The sequence below is a fragment of the Colobus angolensis genome, unplaced genomic scaffold (genome assembly GCF_000951035.1).
Source record: "Colobus angolensis palliatus isolate OR3802 unplaced genomic scaffold, Cang.pa_1.0 Scaffold186, whole genome shotgun sequence".
In the NCBI taxonomy this organism is placed as follows: domain Eukaryota; kingdom Metazoa; phylum Chordata; class Mammalia; order Primates; family Cercopithecidae; genus Colobus; species Colobus angolensis.
This window is the reverse complement of record NW_012114999.1, coordinates 135,288-155,900: the sequence shown is the minus strand read 5'-3', so window position 1 is coordinate 155,900 and position 20,613 is coordinate 135,288. Positions and strand designations below refer to the sequence as shown.

The 20,613-nt window shown below is 34.6% G+C and overlaps 1 protein-coding gene across 2 annotated transcripts in view; it reads left to right on the top strand.

Moving 5' to 3' along the window:
• The window catches only part of LOC105510277 (probable ATP-dependent DNA helicase HFM1), a 118,647-nt gene that overhangs the window by 17,934 nt on the left and 80,100 nt on the right, over positions 1 to 20,613 (top strand). The window contains exons 6-14 of one of the 2 annotated variants that reach the window (XM_011939956.1): positions 4,214 to 4,473; positions 4,812 to 4,859; positions 9,072 to 9,142; positions 9,818 to 9,950; positions 10,820 to 10,971; positions 11,554 to 11,631; positions 11,851 to 12,009; positions 14,323 to 14,523; positions 14,604 to 14,692. In XM_011939956.1, coding sequence (XP_011795346.1) covers positions 4,214 to 4,473; positions 4,812 to 4,859; positions 9,072 to 9,142; positions 9,818 to 9,950; positions 10,820 to 10,971; positions 11,554 to 11,631; positions 11,851 to 12,009; positions 14,323 to 14,523; positions 14,604 to 14,692 — 1,191 coding nt within the window. The remainder of the gene's footprint in view (positions 1 to 4,213; positions 4,474 to 4,811; positions 4,860 to 9,071; positions 9,143 to 9,817; positions 9,951 to 10,819; positions 10,972 to 11,553; positions 11,632 to 11,850; positions 12,010 to 14,322; positions 14,524 to 14,603; positions 14,693 to 20,613) is intronic. The other variant, XM_011939957.1, reaches the window with a different exon arrangement.

Sequence of the window (20,613 nt, the reverse complement as noted above, 5' to 3'; positions counted from 1 at the left end):
TGCAAACAGGGGCAATTTGACTTCCTCTTTTCCTAATTGAATACCCTTTCTTTCTTTCTCCTGCCTGATTGCCCTGGCCAGAACTTCCAACAGTATGTTGAATAGGAGTGGTGAGAGAGGGTATCCCTATCTTGTGCTGGTTTTCAAAGGGAATGCTTCCATTTTTTGCCCATTCAGTATGATAATGGCTGTGGGTTTGTCATAAATAACTGTTTTTATTTTGAGATATGTCCCATTAATTCCTAGTTTATTGAGAGTTTGTAGCATGAAGGGCTGCATTTAACATTTTTAAGATTCATGCATGTTGTGTTATGTATTAGTCTTTCTTTCTCTCCCTCCCTCCCTCCCTTCTTTCCTTCCTTCCTTCCTTCCTCTTTTTTTTTTTTTTTTTTTTTTTGAGTCTGGCTCTGTCACCCAGTGTGGAGTGCAGTGGTGCAATCTTGGTTTGCTGCAGCCTCTGCCTCCCAGGTCCAGGCAATTCTCCTGCCTCAGCCTCCCTAGTAGCTAGAGCTACAGGTGTGCACCACCACGCCTGGCTAATTTTTGTATTTTTAGTAGAGATGGGTTTTCACCATGTTAGCCAGGATGGTCTTCATCTCCTGACTGCATTATCTGCCCTCCTCGGCCTCCCAGTGTTGGGATTTCAGGCGTAAGCCAGCACGCTCAGCCAGTATTTCATTTTTTTTTAATGGCCAAATAATAGTCCATTAAGTGGATATACCACATTTTGTTTATTCACTTATCAGTTGATGGACATTTAGATTGTTTTAACTTTTTGTCTATTGTGAATAATATGGCTATGAAAATGCATGCAAGTTTTCGTGTGAATGTGTGTTTGCAGTTCTTTGGATATAAACCCAGAAGTAGAATTGCTGGGTCATATGGTAACTTTATATTTAGCTTTTCTGAGGAACTGCCAAATTGTTTTCCAAAGTGACTGCATCACTTTACAGTTCCATTCAGCAATATTTGAGGGTTCCAGTTTCTCCACATTCTGGCCAGCACTTGTTATTGTCTGTCTTTTGTATTATAGCCATCCTACTGGGTGTGTGAAGAGGTGTCTCATTGTGGTGTTGATGTGCATTTTCGTAATGACTAATTGTCTTAGTTATTTTGGTCTGCTATAATGAAATACTATAGATTGGGTGGTGTAAATAACAAACATTTGTTTACACGATTCTGGAGGCCGGAAGTCAGAAATCAGAGTGCCAGCATGGTTGGGTTATTGATGAGGACCCTCATCAATAATTCCCAGTTATTTTCTCCCATGGTTTTTCTTTGGTGTGTGTATAAACAGAGAGAGCTCATGTTTCATCCTCCATTTATAAGGGCATTAATTCCATCATGGGGAGGTACTGTCATGACCTCGTCTAAACCCAGTTACCTTCTAAAGGCCCCACCTCTAAATACCATAACATTGGGTGGCTGAGGCGGGCAGATCACAAGGTGAGGAGTTTGAGACCAGCCTGACCAACATTGTAAAACTCTGTCTCTACTAAAAATACAAAAATTAGCCAGGCGTGGTCGTGGGTGCCTGTAATCCCAGCTACTCAAGAGCCTGAGGCAGGAGAATTGCTTGAACCCGGGAGGCAGAGGTTGCAGTGAGCTGAGATCATGCCACTGTACTGTAGCCTGGGTGACAGAGTGAGACTCCATCTCAAAACAACAACAACAACAAGAACAACGACAAGAACAACAACAAAAAAAAACTTTGGGGATTAGGGCCTCAAGAAATGAACTTGGAGGGAGGGACATTAATATCCAGTCTATAGCAATAATGTTAAGAATCTTTTCATGTGATTATCAGCTGTTTGTTTGCCTTCTTTGGAGTAATGTCTTATTCAGATCCTTTGTCCGTATTTTAATTGGGCCATTTGTCTTTTAATTGTTGAGTTTTAAGAGTTCTTTATTCTCAATCAAAGTCTCTTATCATCTGTATGATTTGCAGATATTTCCCCCATTCTGTGGGTTTTCAGTTTTTTGATGATGTTCTTTGTAGCACAAGTTTTAAATTTTGATAGAGTCCAGTTTATTTAATTTTTCTTTTATGCTTATGCATTTGTTTTGATGTAATACTTATTTGGCATTGCTTTGATTGCTTATGTTTTTGGTGTCATATCTAAGAAACTATTGCCTGATTCAAGGTCATGAAGATTTACTCATGTTTTCTTCTAAGGGTTTCAGAGTTTTTAGCTCTTACATTTACGTCTGTGATCTGTCATTTAATATTTTAAATATTTGTGTGAAGTAGGAGTCCATCCTCATTCTTTTTGCATGTAGATATTCAGTTGTTCTAGCCTCATTTGTTGAAAAGACTGTTCTTTCCCTACTGAATGTTTTGGCACTGTCATTGGAAATCAACTGACCATAAATGTAAAGGCTGGGTATTGAGTGACACCAACTGATTCTCTGACACCAACTTGGCGTCTAACCAAGTTGACACTTAACTCCTGGAATTAGCGTCAGACCCCACAGGTTGAAGGCTCAGTTCTATAAGACTGACCCCACTTTGAATTCCAGCTGAAAATGAGATTCCCAGGCTACCCACATTTCTGTCTGGCCAACTACAAATTTGAGGCTTCCATGACCCCATATTAGGTTTAATAATTTGCTAGAATGACTCAGAGACCTAAGGGAAACACTTTACTTACATTTACCAGCTTATTATAAAGGGTACAACTCCAAATGAAAGACATACGGCAAAATGTGAGGGAGAGGGTGCAGAGTTCCCATAACTTCTCTGAGCATGCCACTCTGTCAGCACCTTGATGTGTTCCCCATTCCAGAAGCTCTCAGAACCCTGTTGTTTAGGCGTTTTAATGGAGGTTCCATTTCATAGACAAGATTGATGAAATCACTGGCCGTTGCTAATTAAAATTGATCTTCAGCCCTGAATGGATAGTCGTCTCCATTACTTATTCTAGAAGATGGGAGTGTTTTATTAGGAACCTTAATGGTTACTTCATCCCTTAGGGATATTGTGAACAAGTTACTTTGATAGATTGTCTTTTGATCAAATATAATACAGTACAGTCATAAAGATAAAGTGTTTCCTTGTTTTTAGAACTTTGCAAAGAAGTAGTTCTTACATTGAAGTGGTTGTTGGATATAGAGTTTGGGATGATTTAATCTGCTAATATACTTAGTTTACATCTTTTCCTTTTTTGGGGGGTACACAGTGCTGATTTGATTGGCTAGGAAAACTGTCTTATCTGGTAGCTTCTGTGGCGTGAAATGCAGTTGCTGACAACTTTTAATTCATAACAAGTCTGTTAATTTATTCCTATAAATTTAATATGTTAATATAATTGAGTAGCTTGAATCACTTCAGTTAAATTTAACTACTATTAGGTGTTACAAAATTTACTATTTACTGTGACTGTATCTAGTGACTTTTTCTCTCTCTTAAGTACTTTACTGACTTTAACTGGAATATTAGTTATCTGTTGTTGTGTAATAAAATTATCCCAAAATTTAGTAGTTTAAAACAACAGTAAACATTATTATCTCTCACATTTTCTACAGGTTAGGAATTTAGGAACAACTTAGCTAGTAGTTTTGGCTTAGGCTGTCTTGTGAGAATGCCTAAAGATATTGGGGGCCTCTCACAAGAAGGCCATAATCAAAATGTTAGACATGCTGCAGTCATCTGAAAGCTTGACAGCAGCTATCAGGTCTCTCTTCAAGGTGGCTTGCTGTCCTTGACTGAAGAGTCAGTGCTGGTTGTTGACAGGAGACCTCAGTACCTCTCCACCTGGCCTCTTCATAGGGTTTCTTGAGTGCTCTCTTTATATTGTGACTAGCTCTCCACAGAGTGAGAGATCTAAGAGACCATGGGGAAGGGGCGATGTCTTTTATTACCTAGCCTTGTAAGTCAAACATTTGCACTTCCGCAGTACTCTGCTAGTTAGACAGGCCAGTCCTGATTCCACGATTCAATTTGTAGGAGACTGTAAAGGGGTGAGGAGCAGGCAAGGATCTTTGGGGCCGTTTTTGGAGGCTGACTACCACAAATGGATTTCTCTGAGTTTTAGGAAAGTAGACATACTTTGGTGGTAAACTTAGCAAGTTATATTTTAGGAGAATGTTTAGCTTTTTTGTTTGAGTAAACCATAATCTATGAATGTTTTTAAAGGGGCCAATTTTATGCTAGTTTTTCATATTCCAAGCAAGTGTTACAAGTGAGAAAATATGTGGGTCTTTTTTTTTGCAGATTATTTAAAATATCTGACAATATACATGGGAGTGCTTATTCCAATGACAGTGAATTGGACTCTCACATTGGCTCAGTGAAAATTGTACAAACAGAAATGAACAAAGGGAAATCAAGGAACTATAGCAGTAGTAAGCAGAAATTTCAATATTCTGCAAATGTGTTTACAGCAAATAATGCTTTTTCTGCTTCTGAAATCAGAGAAGGCATGTTCAAAGCACCATCTTTTCCAGTTGCTTTCCAGCCTCATGATATTCAAGGTAATTTCTTGCTTTCTCAGTTCATTTTGTGATTACAGACTAATCTGCATTTTTCAGCATAGGGGAAAATGTAAAAATATAGTAAATGTGAGTAGATTATCTGTGCAATTACTGCAGTTTTTTATTATGTTGCATTATTTTCTAAGCTGGGCTGTGTGTTAAAATATTTTATCTGGTGTGCTAAAAATATTTTTAACTTTGCTCTCAATAAAAAGTTGTATTAGTTTTATTAAAATGGCTTTTATGGAAAGGATAAAAATATTCATTTCAGGTCCTAGCTGCTGACCATTAAAATTTTTTAAATATTTATATAAATATGTAGGTTTTTTTTTTTCCAGAGGTAACAGAAGATTGTTTAGGTTCCTTGAAGGCTGTCACAGAAATTCGTATCCTTTAAGTTATTTACAATAGCTGCTTTGTATTTATTAAATCATAATTTTAAAATATTTTGTTTAATTGTGTTTCTGTTTGTTTATTTTGATTGATGGAGAAAAAGATGGAAAAGTTAATCTTTTTGGTGATGTAAGAGGTACATGTGGCTGGGTGCGGTGGTTCACCCCTGTAATTCCAGCACTTTGGGAGGCCGACATAGGCAGATCACGAGGTCAGGAGTTTGAGACCAGCCTGACCAACATGGTGAAACCTCGTCTCTACTAAAAATATAAAAAATTAGCTGGACATGGTGGTGTGCACCTGTAATCCCAGCTACTTAGGAGGCTGAGGCAGGAGAATCTCTTGAACCCGGGAGGTGGAGGTTGCAGTGAGCCGAGATTGTGCCACTGCATTCCAGCCTGGCAAAAGAGTGAGACTCCATCTCAAAAAAAAAAGAAAAAAAAATATGTGTGCAATAGTGCTACTCAAGATGTGATTGCAGACTGGTTTCAATTTGTGAACTGTTTGTTATCAGTTTATGACAAGTTAAGTACAGAAGTCAGATCTGTATTATTGGCAGAACTCTGAGCATATTTGCTTACAAATAGGTACAGATAATTTCTCATCTTTTGAGAAAGAGCAGCCACATTGGGTTGAACTGGGCAGGGGAAATGGATGAGAATGGGACATTGTGTGGATTAGGGACATTTCTACAGATCTAGTATTTTTGAAAATCTAATGTGAAGTTTATACGTAGAATCCAAGTTTCAAGTCTGAACATTTCCAGTGTAAATATTTTGAGTATGTTTGTGTGTTCTGGAGGTAACATTGTCTTTGCTTCTTTAATACCCTGTGTATGCCTATAATAGTGCACTTATTCTGTTTTAATTCACCAGCAGTTTATGTGACTATTTCCCCATGATCTATGAACTCTTTGAAGGCAAGGATCATGACTTAACTTACTTACCTGACTATTTCCAAATACACTGAAAGGCAGATAAAGTAAGGCAGGTAAAGTAAGGAAATTGTTCTGGCAAAAGTATAGACATAAGCAAGGGTGAAGATAAAAAAGTATGAAATATGTTTGGAAAGAATAAGCTTTCCAGTTTGGCTGAAGGGAAAGATATGATTAAAGAAGTAATAAGAAATATTAGATAGTTATCTTTGGATCATATCATATAATGTTATGAATACCAAGGTCAAAGGTTTTTTTATTTTTGTTTTTTATTTTTTCCCCCAACTTTGTTGAGGTATAATTGAGAAATAAAAATGGTATATATTTAAGGAGTACAACATGATTTTTTTAATATATAAACATTGCAAAAATAATTACCACACTCAGGCTAATTAATGTATCTGTCGCCTTTCACAGTTACTTCTTTTTTGTGGTGAAAATACTTACAATCTCTGTAATAAGGAGAAACCATGTAATATTTTTGAGCATGTCAAATATCATCATTAAAACTATGCTTTAGGAATATATAATTAGTGACTTATTGCTTGGCAATGTTCTAGCATCCACAAAAGTTATGATCTAGTTGACAAAATGAAAAATGAATTCCGGATATTGCATAGCTGTGCTAGAGAAATCTAGCAACAATAACTAATCTTGGGTACTCCAGGGATCATCTGAAATAATTCTGAAGTATGGTTAGAAAATATTTGCCTGACTTCTCATGAAAAGTCCCCTCCAATGCAGATAGCTGATTTGAGTAAAAATGAGGGAGAGGGATCAATAAGAGGGTTATATATGTTGCTATAGTAACTATAAACAGAGCCAGTGTTTAGCACTTTATTCAGCATGGTGTCTCAATGCTGCCACACTTTCTTTCCTCTGGTGATCAAAATAGGATTGAAACATAGGAAATATATTAGCAGTAAGCTGTTAAAGATGTTTAATTATCTGTATAATGGCTGATTCTCCTTATCCCGTACTGTAAAGTCTGTCCATATGACACTGGCTTTTAAAGAGCTTTGAGGGTCTTTATGCTATATTAGCACAGCTGAAATGGTTCTGTTGTTTATTAGTTAGGACTACTGCTTACACTTGTGTCCACCGATTTATTGTCCAAAAAGTTCATTTTCTATAAAACTCATTGTCTGATACCTTGTTTCCAAGTATGTATTTAAAGTAGAAGACTGAATGCTATTTGTGATAATTTGAGAGTTTGTAGATTACTTGGACATACCTTATTTTCTTATTCTCTTTAAATATTTTACTACATTTGAATCCTCAGGGCAATAGAAGTTTTCTCAGGTTGATCCTACCACAGTAGTCTTGTCATTTTCAGTTCTGCAGACATTTTGCCCATAATTTCAGTGACACTGCTGAGAGTTTATTGAATGTAAGGCCAAAAATTGATTTCAATTGTTGATAGTGATGATAAATGATGTTAGCAGTTGAGTTTTCTTATGAGCTGAAACACTGATTCTATAAATATCTACTCTGAATCAAAGATTCATTTTTGTGAATATAAATTGATATGGAGCTATCTAATGAGAGAAAAACCAACATGATGGCCCACTTGTGGGCTTGTTACAAATAAATATTTGATAGAAAGAGACATGTTTTGAAGGAAAAATGAGATTCCTTCTCAAGTTTATGGATTTTCAAATTCAAAATTACGTGTTTGTTTGGCACAGATATGACACTTTGCACACCAGAAAGTAAAATGAGGATTTATAAATTAACTGCTTGATGTAATAATTGCAAACCTATATTAACTGAGTACTTACTATGTGTCAGGCATTGTTCTTGGTATTTGGGATATGTCACTGAAGAAAACAGACAATGAATCCTTGCTTTTGAGGAGATATCATTCTTGGGATGAGGGTGGGGAAGAAGCTAGATCTCAACAACTGTAACAACATATAAATAAGTCATAGAATTTTTTAGAAAGTGGTGACTATTATGGGAAAAGAAAAAAGTAGAGCAGGGTAAGGGGGTTAGATTGGGACTGCTGGGATTCGTGGCTCAGGGTGTAGAATTAAACAGTACTTAGGGTAGACCTTGAGAAGGTCAGATGTAAGCACTTAATGGAGGGAAAAAAGCCAAGGAAATATGGAGGGAGGAACAGTCTAGGCAGGGGAAGGCCTCATGGCAGGAACATGGCTGATGTTTTTGAAGAACAGCAGAGTTCAGTATAGCTAGAGGAGATGAGTCGGAAAGAGTAGTAGGACTTGAAGTCAGAGAGGTAAAGGCAGGGGCTGATGCGAGGAGGGAGTGGCAGTGGGGAGACAAGGTCATGTAGAGCCTTATACCCCTATACTTGGAGAGAAAGGGAGGAATTTGATCAGAGAAGTAATATGATCTAAGTTTAAACAGGATCACTATAGCAATCCATCAGTTCTTGTGTATCTTTATAAAAATCCAGTTGTTTAAATAACTGTGTACTTGTGTTCTCAGATATGTTCTTAACCATCTTATATCTTCTAATAGATTATGACAGTCTCAATTGTAGGAACTCATTTTTTTCTTTATTTACAGCTTCCCACAGCTTTCTGAATCTATTAATGTATTCTGTATATAGTGTTCAATGACTGTGGTTGATATATTGTAAGAAGAATACCATGTAAATACAGATATCTCCCAATCTTTCAATAGACCCTCACCTTGGAGAGGGCACAGTTTATTCTTCATATCTATTAATATTTTTGAACTTTCTTACAGGGGAAGGGTGATGCCAAGCCAGTATGTTGATAATTACAATTAAACCCACCACTTAACACAACTAAATTATCAAAAACAAAGAGACTTAGTATTAGGTAACCAGAAACACATCAGCTAATGAAGTACAATCAATGCTTAATGAAATAGTTGAGTGAAATTCTGTACATTAAAGAAGAGATAAAAATCAAGTGGCCTTGTCAAGGTAAATAAGAAAAAGCACTACTCTGGAAAAGATAAACCAGAAGTATAGTTCTGATTTACTTGCCATTATGTACTTGCATCTCTTCCATCATATTTAGCACTCAAGTATAACCCTTATATAATCTCGTTTCCCTATAGGAACTTTGCAAGTTCTTTTCAGAATATGGAATGTGACTGGAGACTAATAATTTATGAATAATTTATGATAATTCTTTTCTTAAGATGCCAAATAGCAAATGTTAAAACCTCATCATTAAATGTTGTCAGAATCAATATTAATGTGACTTAATTTTAAAATTAAAAGTAACCAATTTTTTAAATTCTGAAATATTTGACTCCTTAATGTTATTGTAAGCGGCAAAATTTAGAAGTATTTTCAAAGAATTTCCATATTTCAACTATATACAGTCCAAAGCCTTTGATGATGTAAGTATTTTATTTAACTTATTTATTTTTCTACCTTTCACTAGGTTGTGATCACTAGATTGGGACAGCTGGGATTTACTAGATCTTTATGTTTGCACTGCCACTCTCAGTGTCTAGCACATTATAGGAGCTCAGAAAATATTTGGTAAATGAATACGTGTGATTTTCATAGGTGGATTTGTTTGTATTTGAGTGCAGTAGTGAAATCTCAGCTCACTGCAACTTCTACTTTCCAGGTTCAAGCGATTCTCCTGCCTCAGCCACCCAAGTAACTGGGATTACAGGCGTGAGACACCACTCCTGGCTAAGTTTTGTATTTGTAGTAGAGACAGGGTTTTGCTATGTTGGCCAGGCTCATCTCAAACTCCTGACCTCAAGTTATCTGCCTTCCTTGGCTTCCCAAAGTGCTGGGATTACAGGTGTAAGCCATCGCGCTCAGCCAGGAATGATTTTCTTCTAGGTCTACATTGACAAATAAAATAGCATGATAAAATACTAATAATGTTATTTTTCGAGAGAAGAGGCTCTAGAGCAAAGTTACAATTTCTATAACTTTAAAGGAAAAATGTTTGAATTATTATTCCTTAGATTCTTATTAAGATTTTTTTTTAACAAATTGAGAATGTATGTGAAAAATTCTATACGTTACATGATTGATAACTTTTTATTTTTTAGCTTCTTTACACAGATAGGAATTTTGTGATTTGTGCTCCAACTGGTTCTGGAAAAACTGTAGTGTTTGAACTAGCTATAACAAGATTGTTAATGGAAGTACCATTGCCATGGTTGAATATTAAAATTGTTTACAGTAAGTATTTATTTTAAGAGTGATGATTAATTATACTAACAAAAAACCATTGAAGCAAAATGAAGAAATAAATTCAGTTTCTGGCCTTAGGAATTACTTGGCTTTCTATATATTTCTAGTAAAGTCTGGTCTTATTTGTCATTAAATTTAAAATACATTTTCCAGAATTATAAATAAAAAGTAATATTTGAATTGAGAATTTGACTTTTACATGCTTAATTTTTAAAGGACAGGCAAAATGAACAAATCAAACATTTTGTAATTCTAGAAATGTGCATAGGCACTTTTACTCTACTTTCTTAGGCTTGTATTTAAAAAATTTTTTTAATCAAAGTTGCATATGGATTAAAAATCAAATACCATTAAAGGCCATATGATGAAAAGCAATCATCTTCTGCCCTACCTTTCTCCACTTTTAGTTACACTTGCCTGAGAAATCATTTCTATTTTTAGTTCTTTTTGGTTATTACCTTGATATCTCTAAATCAAACTTGTCTAACTTGTGGCCTGCAGGCCGCATGTGGCCCAGGACGGCTTTGAATGCAGCCCAACACAAATATGTAAACTTATGACAATTTGTAATGTTTATAAAACATTATGAGAATTTTTATTCTTTAGCTTATCAGTCATTGTTAGTTTTAGCATATTTTATTTGTGGCTCAATACAGTACTTCTTCCAGTGTGACCCAGGGAAGCCAAAAGACTGGACCCCCCTGCTCTAAATAATATGCCTATATTGTTAATTTTTAATTTATCAATCTTAGGAGTATGCAGATGTGTGTTTTTATGCTAACTTTATTAACCAAAGTTTGTGAAAATAATTTTAAAATTCAACTGATGTTCAAAGTAAATATTTTATACTGTTACAGTGGCACCAATAAAGGCCTTGTGTAGTCAGCGTTTTGGTGACTGGAAAGAAAAATTTGGACCAATAGGATTGAATTGTAAAGAACTTACTGGAGATACAGTAATGGATGACCTGTTTGAGATTCAGCATGCCCATATTATTATGACAACTCCAGTAGGTATTATTTATACTTTATGATTTCCTTAGTTCGTTAGAAAATACCTATTTTTCTTTACCAAGACAAAAAGTTTAAAAAATACAAACTAGAAGCATATATTTACAATGTAAACAAATGAACATTAAAAAAATACTACAATTCAAGGCCCGGAAAGAATACCTACAAATCAGTAAGCAAAAGACAAATGACCAAATTGGAAAAATTGACAAAGAATAGACAGTTTGTTATTGTGGATACTTTGTAATCATATTTATTGCTTTATTCTTTTACCTAAGTAGTGTATATTATAGAGGGAGGTCCTTGGTAGAATTTAAAGACAGGTAATAAAACTTGGACTTAGAATATTTTGTGGTTGAGTATAAAAATAAATGAGGGCCCAGTTTTAAAAATATCTTTAAGACTGTAAAAATTCTTTAAGTATTTTTTAATTTTAAAATATTTTTCAGGATACTCTTAAGGGATCAACCAAAATTGCCCATTATTTTAATATGTCATGTTAAAAATATTATTGATATCTTAATATTTATTATAATTCCTTATCACATTAAATTACTTGTATGCTTTTTTTTTCTGTCTAGGAAAAATGGGATAGCATGACTAGGAAATGGAGAGACAACTCTTTGGTTCAACTGGTTCGACTGTTTCTCATTGATGAGGTAATGAATGTATTCACTTTCAGACATAAACATAAAAGGATAATTAGAATAAGACAGAAAGAAAAAAGACATTTCAACCAAACTATGTGTTTGTTTTATCCCTTCAAATGGAAAATGCTCATTTTCCCAAGCAAGAATGTTAGTTTTATTGAATATTTTAATTGATTACATGTATTTATAATTCTATAGCTAATGATATTTTCTTGATTTCCTGCTTAGGTACATATTGTAAAAGATGAAAATCGTGGTCCAACTCTTGAAGTTGTAGTCAGCAGAATGAAAACTGTACAGTCTGTTTCTCAGACTTTAAAAAATACCAGCACTGTTATTCCAATGCGATTTGTAGCTGTATCTGCAACAATTCCAAATGCTGAGGATGTGAGTTGCAATTTTAGCTGAGCTCTTAGGTTTTTTATGACTTGTGACATACTTAGTTATTTTGATCTTAGAGAAAAGTGAATTTTTGTACTTTGCTTTAATAGGAAAGTATATTGTAGAAAGTTGTGGCTAGATCTCATAAACATGACAGTATTAAGGCCATAAAATTTGGTTAATCAGGTTTAATAAAATATTTTTTGTGGACATGTGGACATCTCTTGTTTGCTAGTATCTAAAAGTCTTAGTTTTATGGGTCTCAGGTGCCTCATAATAACTTCACTAATAATATGTGATGGTTGTTGTAACTAGGTGACTCTAATTGTATAGCGAAGTATGGTGGAGAATAAAAATAATTGCTTAGATGATTACCACTTGCTCCTCAATTCTGTATGCTTGGCATTGTGGTAAGCACTAACAATAGATGCAAAAGTGAAAATATGTGAACTCTGTCCTTGAGGAAGATCTCATGGTTAATGAGGTACATGGACATGTAAAGAAATAATAATATGCAATATTGTACTTTTCATAATGAATATATGACTTAATTTTTTCTTCAATTTTTAAGTAAATGTCTTGAAAAATAATAGTCTCACTCTAATTTCTCACTCCTACTTACTTCTCAGCCTACTATAATACTGGTTTTCCCCTACTACTTCTTCGAAATTGTTTTCACAAATAGCCACTATATTGTTTATTCCAGTGGAATATTTTGTCTTTATCGTTAATTTGGCACAATTAATCATTTTCTTGTTCTTTAAATGACAGCTTATTTTGTTCATATTTGTCAAGAATAATGTAGAAAAATTTAAAGTTTATTAAAACAACAAAACTAAATCCTAGTGTTTGTCTTTCCACATGTAGGAAGCATAATGTATATACTTTTTTTTGTAAGCATGTAGGAATCATAATGTATATACTCTCTTTTTTGACCTGCATTTCATCTATAAACATTTTTATATCATTAAATATTCTTCAGTACTATTTTTGTGGTTTTATTGTAATTTATTTATCAAACACTATAATAATGGAAGATTATTTCCAATTTTTGCTATTGTAAACAGAGTGAAATTAATATATCTGAAACATCCATGATTATTTCCTTAGGGTGAACTTTTAGAATGAAATAACTGGATCAAAGGATATATAAAACTCTAAAGAAGCACTTTGTTCAATAAATGTTACATTCATTTACACTTCTACCAGAAGCTATTTTCCTGTATCCTAACACTGGATCGTTTAATAGTGGAATTATTATTGCTATTATTATTTTTAAATATTTATAGGATTTATTGTTTAGTGTGGTATCTCATTTAAAAATTTTTTGCTTTTTTGATTTCTACTAAAGGAAATATTTTTAATATATTTATCAACTACTTTAAGTTCTTTTTTAAAAACTTGCCAGATTATGTCATTTGCCTTTTTTTCACATTGGGACACTAAATTTTTCTTACTTATTTGTAAGCCATTATTATGTACTAGTACTCTCTAATTCATCAAACTTTTCCCCTTTGCGATAAACACTACTTCTGGGAATGCTGTTTCTCTGTTTCTTTGTCAGATCTTCTTCCTCTGTTTTCCCCTAAATTAAGGTCTTTATTCTTGGCCTTCTGCTCCCCTCAAACTGTAAATTCTTGTGTGATCTTATCCCTACTCATGATAACCTTGAAACTATTTTAATGTTTTCTTCCTGTCAAAACAACAGTCAGTTTCATAGCAGGGCATGGAGCCTGATTATTAACTGGGCTATGTAAAGATAAAGATTGCTTACCACAGTTCCAGAAACTAACTAGTGACTCTAGGTTGAGTCTGAAGTTTGCTTTTGGCACTGGCACCTCTCAAGTGTTTGTTGCTTGCTTAAAAACTTGTCATCCCTTGCAAACCTAAACCAACTATTACTTTGCTACTATTTATCTAATATTTAGGACAACACAAAAGAGATGTCAGCCATTTTGAGGCATAGTTTTCAAAAATAGCAAAGAAGGTAAAATGATAGTGAGAAATTTGGTCTCTGTGACAAAATTGATTTTAATTTTTCTTTGGATTCTTATGAAGGAAAATAAAACAAAATAATAATAACTAATTGGAAGTTTACCATGGTGAAAAGTGGGTATAATCTTGAAATACTACTGTTGGTAGTGCTGACCACTATATCAACAGAATAATATTAATGGAATATGTAATATTGAAAAAGACAAGTATACTTGATTAAATACTTTTATAGCTTGACCTTAAAGTGATCTGTAATTGGGTTGTTTTTAGCAATAAAACTTTACTAGAAGAAAGTTTTAATGTACATGTTTTTGTGTTTTAAAGATTGCAGAATGGCTTTCAGATGGTGAAAGACCAGCTGTATGTCTGAAAATGGATGAGAGCCACAGACCAGTGAAACTTCAGAAAGTGGTCCTTGGATTTCCCTGCAGTAGTAACCAAACTGAATTTAAGTTTGATTTAACCCTCAACTACAAAATTGCCAGTGTTATACAAATGTATTCTGATCAGAAACCCACACTTGTGGTATGGATTGTTGATAGCTTATTTTTTAGTATATTCAGTTTTTAACATGATTAATACAAAAGTTATGAATTTATTTTCAGTTTTGTGCAACAAGGAAGGGTGTGCAGCAGGCTGCTTCTGTTCTTGTGAAAGATGCTAAATTTATTATGACTGTGGAACAGAAACAGAGGTATAGTTTTTCATTTTTTCATGGAAGTAGAAGGACTTTTAGGGCTTATCTAGATGAGATGAGAAAATTAGGCTTGTCCCATAACCTGGGGGTAAACCTCAGTGTCCTCATTTATAAAATAAGGATAATGGTAATTTTGAGGGTTAAGTGAGATAATGAGTCTTAGTGCAGGGGTGATCCAGATTTCTTGAATGATAAAGATTATCCATACTGATAATCTGATGGTCAGATTTCTTGAATGATAAAGATTATCCATACTACTGTCAATTTTTTTTTAACCTAATTTCAATCCAACATCTTTTATAGTCTTTCACTAAAGCTGATCTTGCGAATTAATCTTTAAGGACTTTCTATCATATTTGGCCACTTCCACCTTACTTAAACACTCAGGGCTCTGTGCTTCCATGACCATTTCTACTGATTTTCTTCCTACTTTGCAGGCTGCTTGTTCTCAGTCCCCTTTTCACCTCTTCTACCCAACTCTTAAATGTTGACATTCAAGTGAGTATATCTGAGGTTCATTCTTTCTAATTCCACACTCTTAGTTGTTTGTAACTACTCACATGAAGTTCAAATAATATTTATGCGTGTCTATGAATTCCCAAGTTTATGCCTTCAACCCAGACTACTACCCTACTGAGCTCCAGGCCTATAGTCCACCTGTGTAACCGAATCCAATTGTATGTCTACCGACAGTCATCTCAAACTCAGTATGTACGAAATAGAACCTTGGTTCTTGCTCTCAGACCAGTTCCTTCTCCAGTGTTCCCCATCTTAATTATACATTATCTCCCTAGTTACTCATAGCAGAAAACTATCACTAATATCTTCTTCACCTTATATCTCATAGACAATCAATTAAAAGTCCTGTTTATTCTTACTTCTAAATATATCTCAAATATGTCATTTTGTCTCCATCAACACTGCCACTTCCCTAATTCAAGTCACTATTAATCTCTTGCCTAGGCTGTATCCTTTTCTTTAATCACTGCACACACACACACACTCTTATCCCGCTTTGTTCTCTGCATAGCATAGATTTTGTGAGATTGCAAATCTAAATGTCAGTTTCCTGCCTAAAACTCTTTAATAGCTTCTTCTTGTCCTGGGGATTAAATGCTAAATCCTTAGTATAGCCTGCAATAGCCCATATAATGTGATGCCTAGCCAATTCTCCAGACTTATCATGACCATTCTCCCCCTTTACTCACCACGGTCAAGCTGTATTGACCTCTGTGTTCTGTGAATACACCAAACTGTTACTCTGTACAGCCTCATCTTGCATCATGTTTTCTTTTACTGGAATGGTTTTTACCTAACTCCTATTTATCCTTCATGTCTAAACTTTAATATCAGTTTTCCATAGTCATCAGTTTACCTGTATTTACTTTTGTAAGCAACCTGCACTTTATTTCATAGTACTCACTGTAATTATGATATACTTTTGTTTAATAGTTATTTTAATATCTTTTCCATTCATTAGATTATCAACTTCTTCAGGAAGGGGGACTCATGTTGTCCTGCTTACCACTCAATCTTAGCAGTTGTGTTAGGTCATTCTTGCATTGATATAAAGAAATTTCTGAGACTGGGTAATTTATAAAGAAGAGAGGTTTAATTGGCTCACAGTTTTGCAGGCTATATAGGAAACATGGCACCAGCATCTGCTTGGCTTCTGGTGAGGCCTTGGGCTGCTTACAGTTATGGCAGAAGGCAAAGGTTGAGTTGGTGTTTCACATGGTGAGAGCAGGGGCAGGGGTTGGGGGGTGCCATACACTTTTAAGCAACTAGATCTTACAAGAACTCACTCACTGTTGTGAGGACAGCACCAAGCCATTAGGGATCTGCCCCCATGACTTGTTCACCTCCTACCAGGCCTCACCTTCAACACTGGGGATTTCAATTTAGCGTAAGATTTAAATGGACAACATCCAAATTATAGCAGAAGGTCTCAGCGGAGTGCTAGCACATGATTACTATGTAATGAACATTAACTTATTATTATTGTTAATAACTTCTGGAAATCAGTAAATATGTTTAGTGGTAGACCTCAGACTAAAATTGGACATGTGAATATAGGCAGATACTTATTTTTCTGCTTAGTTTTGTATGGTGGGGGAATATACTTCTCTCTGCTTTGGGTCAGATCAGCTTTCCAGTTACCATTCTGTTCTTTTGCCACCACCTCTGGTTGCTTGTCAACCAAAGACATGTAGCAAGCCTAGAGGAGCCAATTTAGTCTTCTTTACTTTCTTTTTTTTTTTTTTAATCCACTGAAAAGGTAGACTATAAAGATAGTCTATTAAAGCATTACAAACATAGCCACTTATTCACCCTCTAGATACTATTTTAACACTTTTCCTTCCAGTTAAAGGATTTAACTTGATCTTTTTAGTTACTACCATATGAAAAACTCTAGGGTGTGAAGCATGTAGAATAGTTATTTTATAATACACATCAACAAAGCAAGATTAAGCAACAAGAAACAGTAGAGAGCAAGACAGAATGAGAAAAACCAACAAAGAGCTTACAGCCAAAAAGTAGATGAAGTCTGAGAAGTAGATAGAAAGGTAGAAAGTGAAATTATTGCTAATAAGATAAGAATGCCATCAAATAATGATTAATAATTTCCATACCAACTGCATGTAGTTTTATAGCATTCTTATTAATTTTCTAAGTTTTTAAAACAAAGATGGGGTTTCAAAAACATTGACCAGTTCATTATAAAACTAGTAATAGAATAAAGGCAAACTGGGATTTTTAATAAAGTGTAGGTATAGGGTAGAGAGACTGTAAGTAGCTATAAACAATTTGAAGCTTTCTACTTGTTGGGTGAATAAACTAGATGATCAGGTTGGATCATACCACTTTTTGTCAGAAACAAGATGTGGGGATCAAGTAATGAGGCTTGTTTTCTTGCTCATAAATTTAACTCTGAAGGCAGTTTTGAAAGACTTATGGAATTCTTTGTGCAATGGCGGCATCATTCACATAGAAATATCTGGTGTCCTAAGGTGAATACATAATAATTAACATTTTTGAGCTGAACTCGTCTATGTGACCAGGGGAATTGAAATACACTCTAAGGTCCCTTAAAACTAATTTACATTTCATCCACTCCCTTATTTCTGTTGCACACAAATTTCCTAATTTTGTTTCAGATAATCATTTTTTTGCAAACATATATCTTAATTCCTTTTCTCATTTCCTACTCTTACCTAATTACTAATGAAAATTTCTCTCTCCTTTAACTCTCTTATTTCTTCAGTCTTTGCCCCTTATTTTTTCTTTATCTCCTTGTTTATTCTTGTTTGTTGTTGTTGTTGTTTTTCTAGAAACATACTGGAGTTAGAGTCAGATTTGAATTACAGTGCTGTTACTTTTACTAGCTGTATACAATCTGTCATATTACTTCTCTCAACTTCAATTTCTTAATCAATATTGTATATGTGAGAATCAGTCATCTCACAGTGTTTCTATGATGATTATATAGGCAGCATTTCTAAGATACCTAACAGAGAGCAGCAAAGTTTGTACTTAATAGTAACGTGCCCTTTCCTCTTTCATTCCATTGTGAATCCTTAAAGAAGTACTGAGTATTACCATAAAAATAGTCTTAGTGTCATATCTGCAACAATTAAATAGAAAAATACTAGATGTCTTTATATACCTAAGAACCAAGCCTACCAACTTCCAAAATCTTTTAATGTACCCAGAATTCATTTTCAAATTATCAACACACTTTCTTAACTTCCTCTTCTCTTTTAACTTAACCTAGTTCTTTTTAAAAAGTAAATTTTATATGGCATATTTGAGGTTTACAACATGATGTTATGTGGTTCATATAGCTAGCAAAATGGTTACTATAGTGATGCAAATTAATATAGCTCTCATCTCACATAGTTATTTTTTTGACAAGAGCAGCTAAATGTACTTAACAAGAATCCCTAATCCAAAACAATTTTGTTAACTGTAGTCTTCATGTTGTACACTAGGTCTCTAGACTTGTTCATGCTATGTATCTGCTTTTCTGTGTATCCTTTGACCTACATTTCCCCATTTCTTCTCCTGTTCCCACCCTTCCTGCCTCTGATAACTACTATTTTATTCTGTATCTCTGTATATTTGACTTTTTTAAAAAAGCTTTCACATATGAGTGAGAACATGCAATATTTTTCTTTCTATGACTGGCTTATTTCATTTAGTGTCTTAGCAATGTCCTCCAGGTCCAACCATGTTGTGGCAAATGGCAGAATCTCATTCTTTTATAAGGCTGAATAATCCATTGTGTATGTGTGCGTGCATATGTGTGTGTGTGTGTGTGTGTGTGTGTACTACACACACATACCACATTTTTCTTATGCATTAGTTCATCAACAGACCTTTAGGCTTTTTCCATATCTTAAGTATTATGAACAGTCTGCAAGGAACGTGGGAGTGCAGATATCTTTATGAGGTAATGATTTCTTGTTTGGGTATATACCCAGAGAAGAACTGAGTAATATGGTAATTCCATTTTTAATATCTTTAGAAATCTCAATTTCTAAATTGTTTCCATAATGTTTCCATAATGGCTGTACCAATCTGCATGCCCACCAACAGTGTACTAGGATTCCCTTTTTTCCACACCCTCACCTATATTTGTTGTCTGTAATATAGTGGTTTTAATTTACATTTCCTGATAATTAGTGATGTTGAACACCTTTTCATACACCTGCTGGCCATTCTTAAATGTTTTTTTTTTTTTCCTTCCACTTGGAAGTTTAAGGGTACATATGCAGGATGTACAGGTTTGTTATATAGGTAAGCATGTGACATGGTGGATTGCTGTACAAATCATCCCAGAACCTAGGTATTAAGCTCAGCATCCATTAGCTATTATTCCTAATGCTCTCCCTCCCCAACCTCCCCAACAGGTCCCAATATGTGTTGTTCCCATCCATATGTCTATGTGTTGTCATCATTCAGCTCCCACTTATAAGTGAGAACATGTGGTGTTTGGTTTTCTGTTCCTGTGTTAGTTTGCTGAGGATAATGGCTTCCATCTCCATCCATGTCTCTGCAAAGGACATGTTATCATTCCTTTTTATGGCTGTGTAGTATTCCATAGTGTATATGTGCCACATTTTCTTTATCCAGTCTATCACTGATGGGCATTTAGGTTGATTCCATGTCTTTGCTATTGTGAATAATGCTGCAATGAACATATTTGTGCATGTAGCCTTATAAAATAATAATTTATATTCATTTGGGTATATGCCCAGTAATGGGATTGCTAGCTCAAAAGGTGTTTCTGGTTATATGTCTTTGAGAAATTGCCACAACGTCTTCCACAGTGGTTGAACTAATTTACACTAGCAACAGTGTAAAAGCATTCCTTTTTCTCTGCAACCTCACTACCATCTGTTGTTTTTTGACTTTTTAATAATTGCCATTCTAACTGGCATGAGATGCTATCTCACTGTGGTTTTGATTTACTTTTCTCTAATGATCAGTGATATTGAGCTTTCTTTAATAGTGTTTTTTGGCCACATGTATGTCGTCTTTTGAGAAGTGTCTGTTCATGTCCATTGCCTGCTTTTTAATGGGATTGTTTCTTTTTTTTTTTTCTTGTAAATGTGTTTAAGTTCCTTGTAGACTCTGGGTATTAGACCTTTGTCAGATAGATAGATTGCAAAAATTTTCTCCTGTTCTGTAGGTTGTCTGTTTACTCTCATGACAGTTTCTTTTACTGAATGAAAGCTCCTTATTTTAATTTTAATTTGATGCCATTTGTCAATTTTTGCTTTTGTTGCAATTGCTTTTGGTGTTTTCATCATGAAATCTTTGCCTGTGCCTGTATCCTGAAGGGTATTGCCTGAAGGGTATTTTCTTATAGGGTTTTTATAGTTTTGGGTTTTAAATTTAAGTCTGTAATCCAT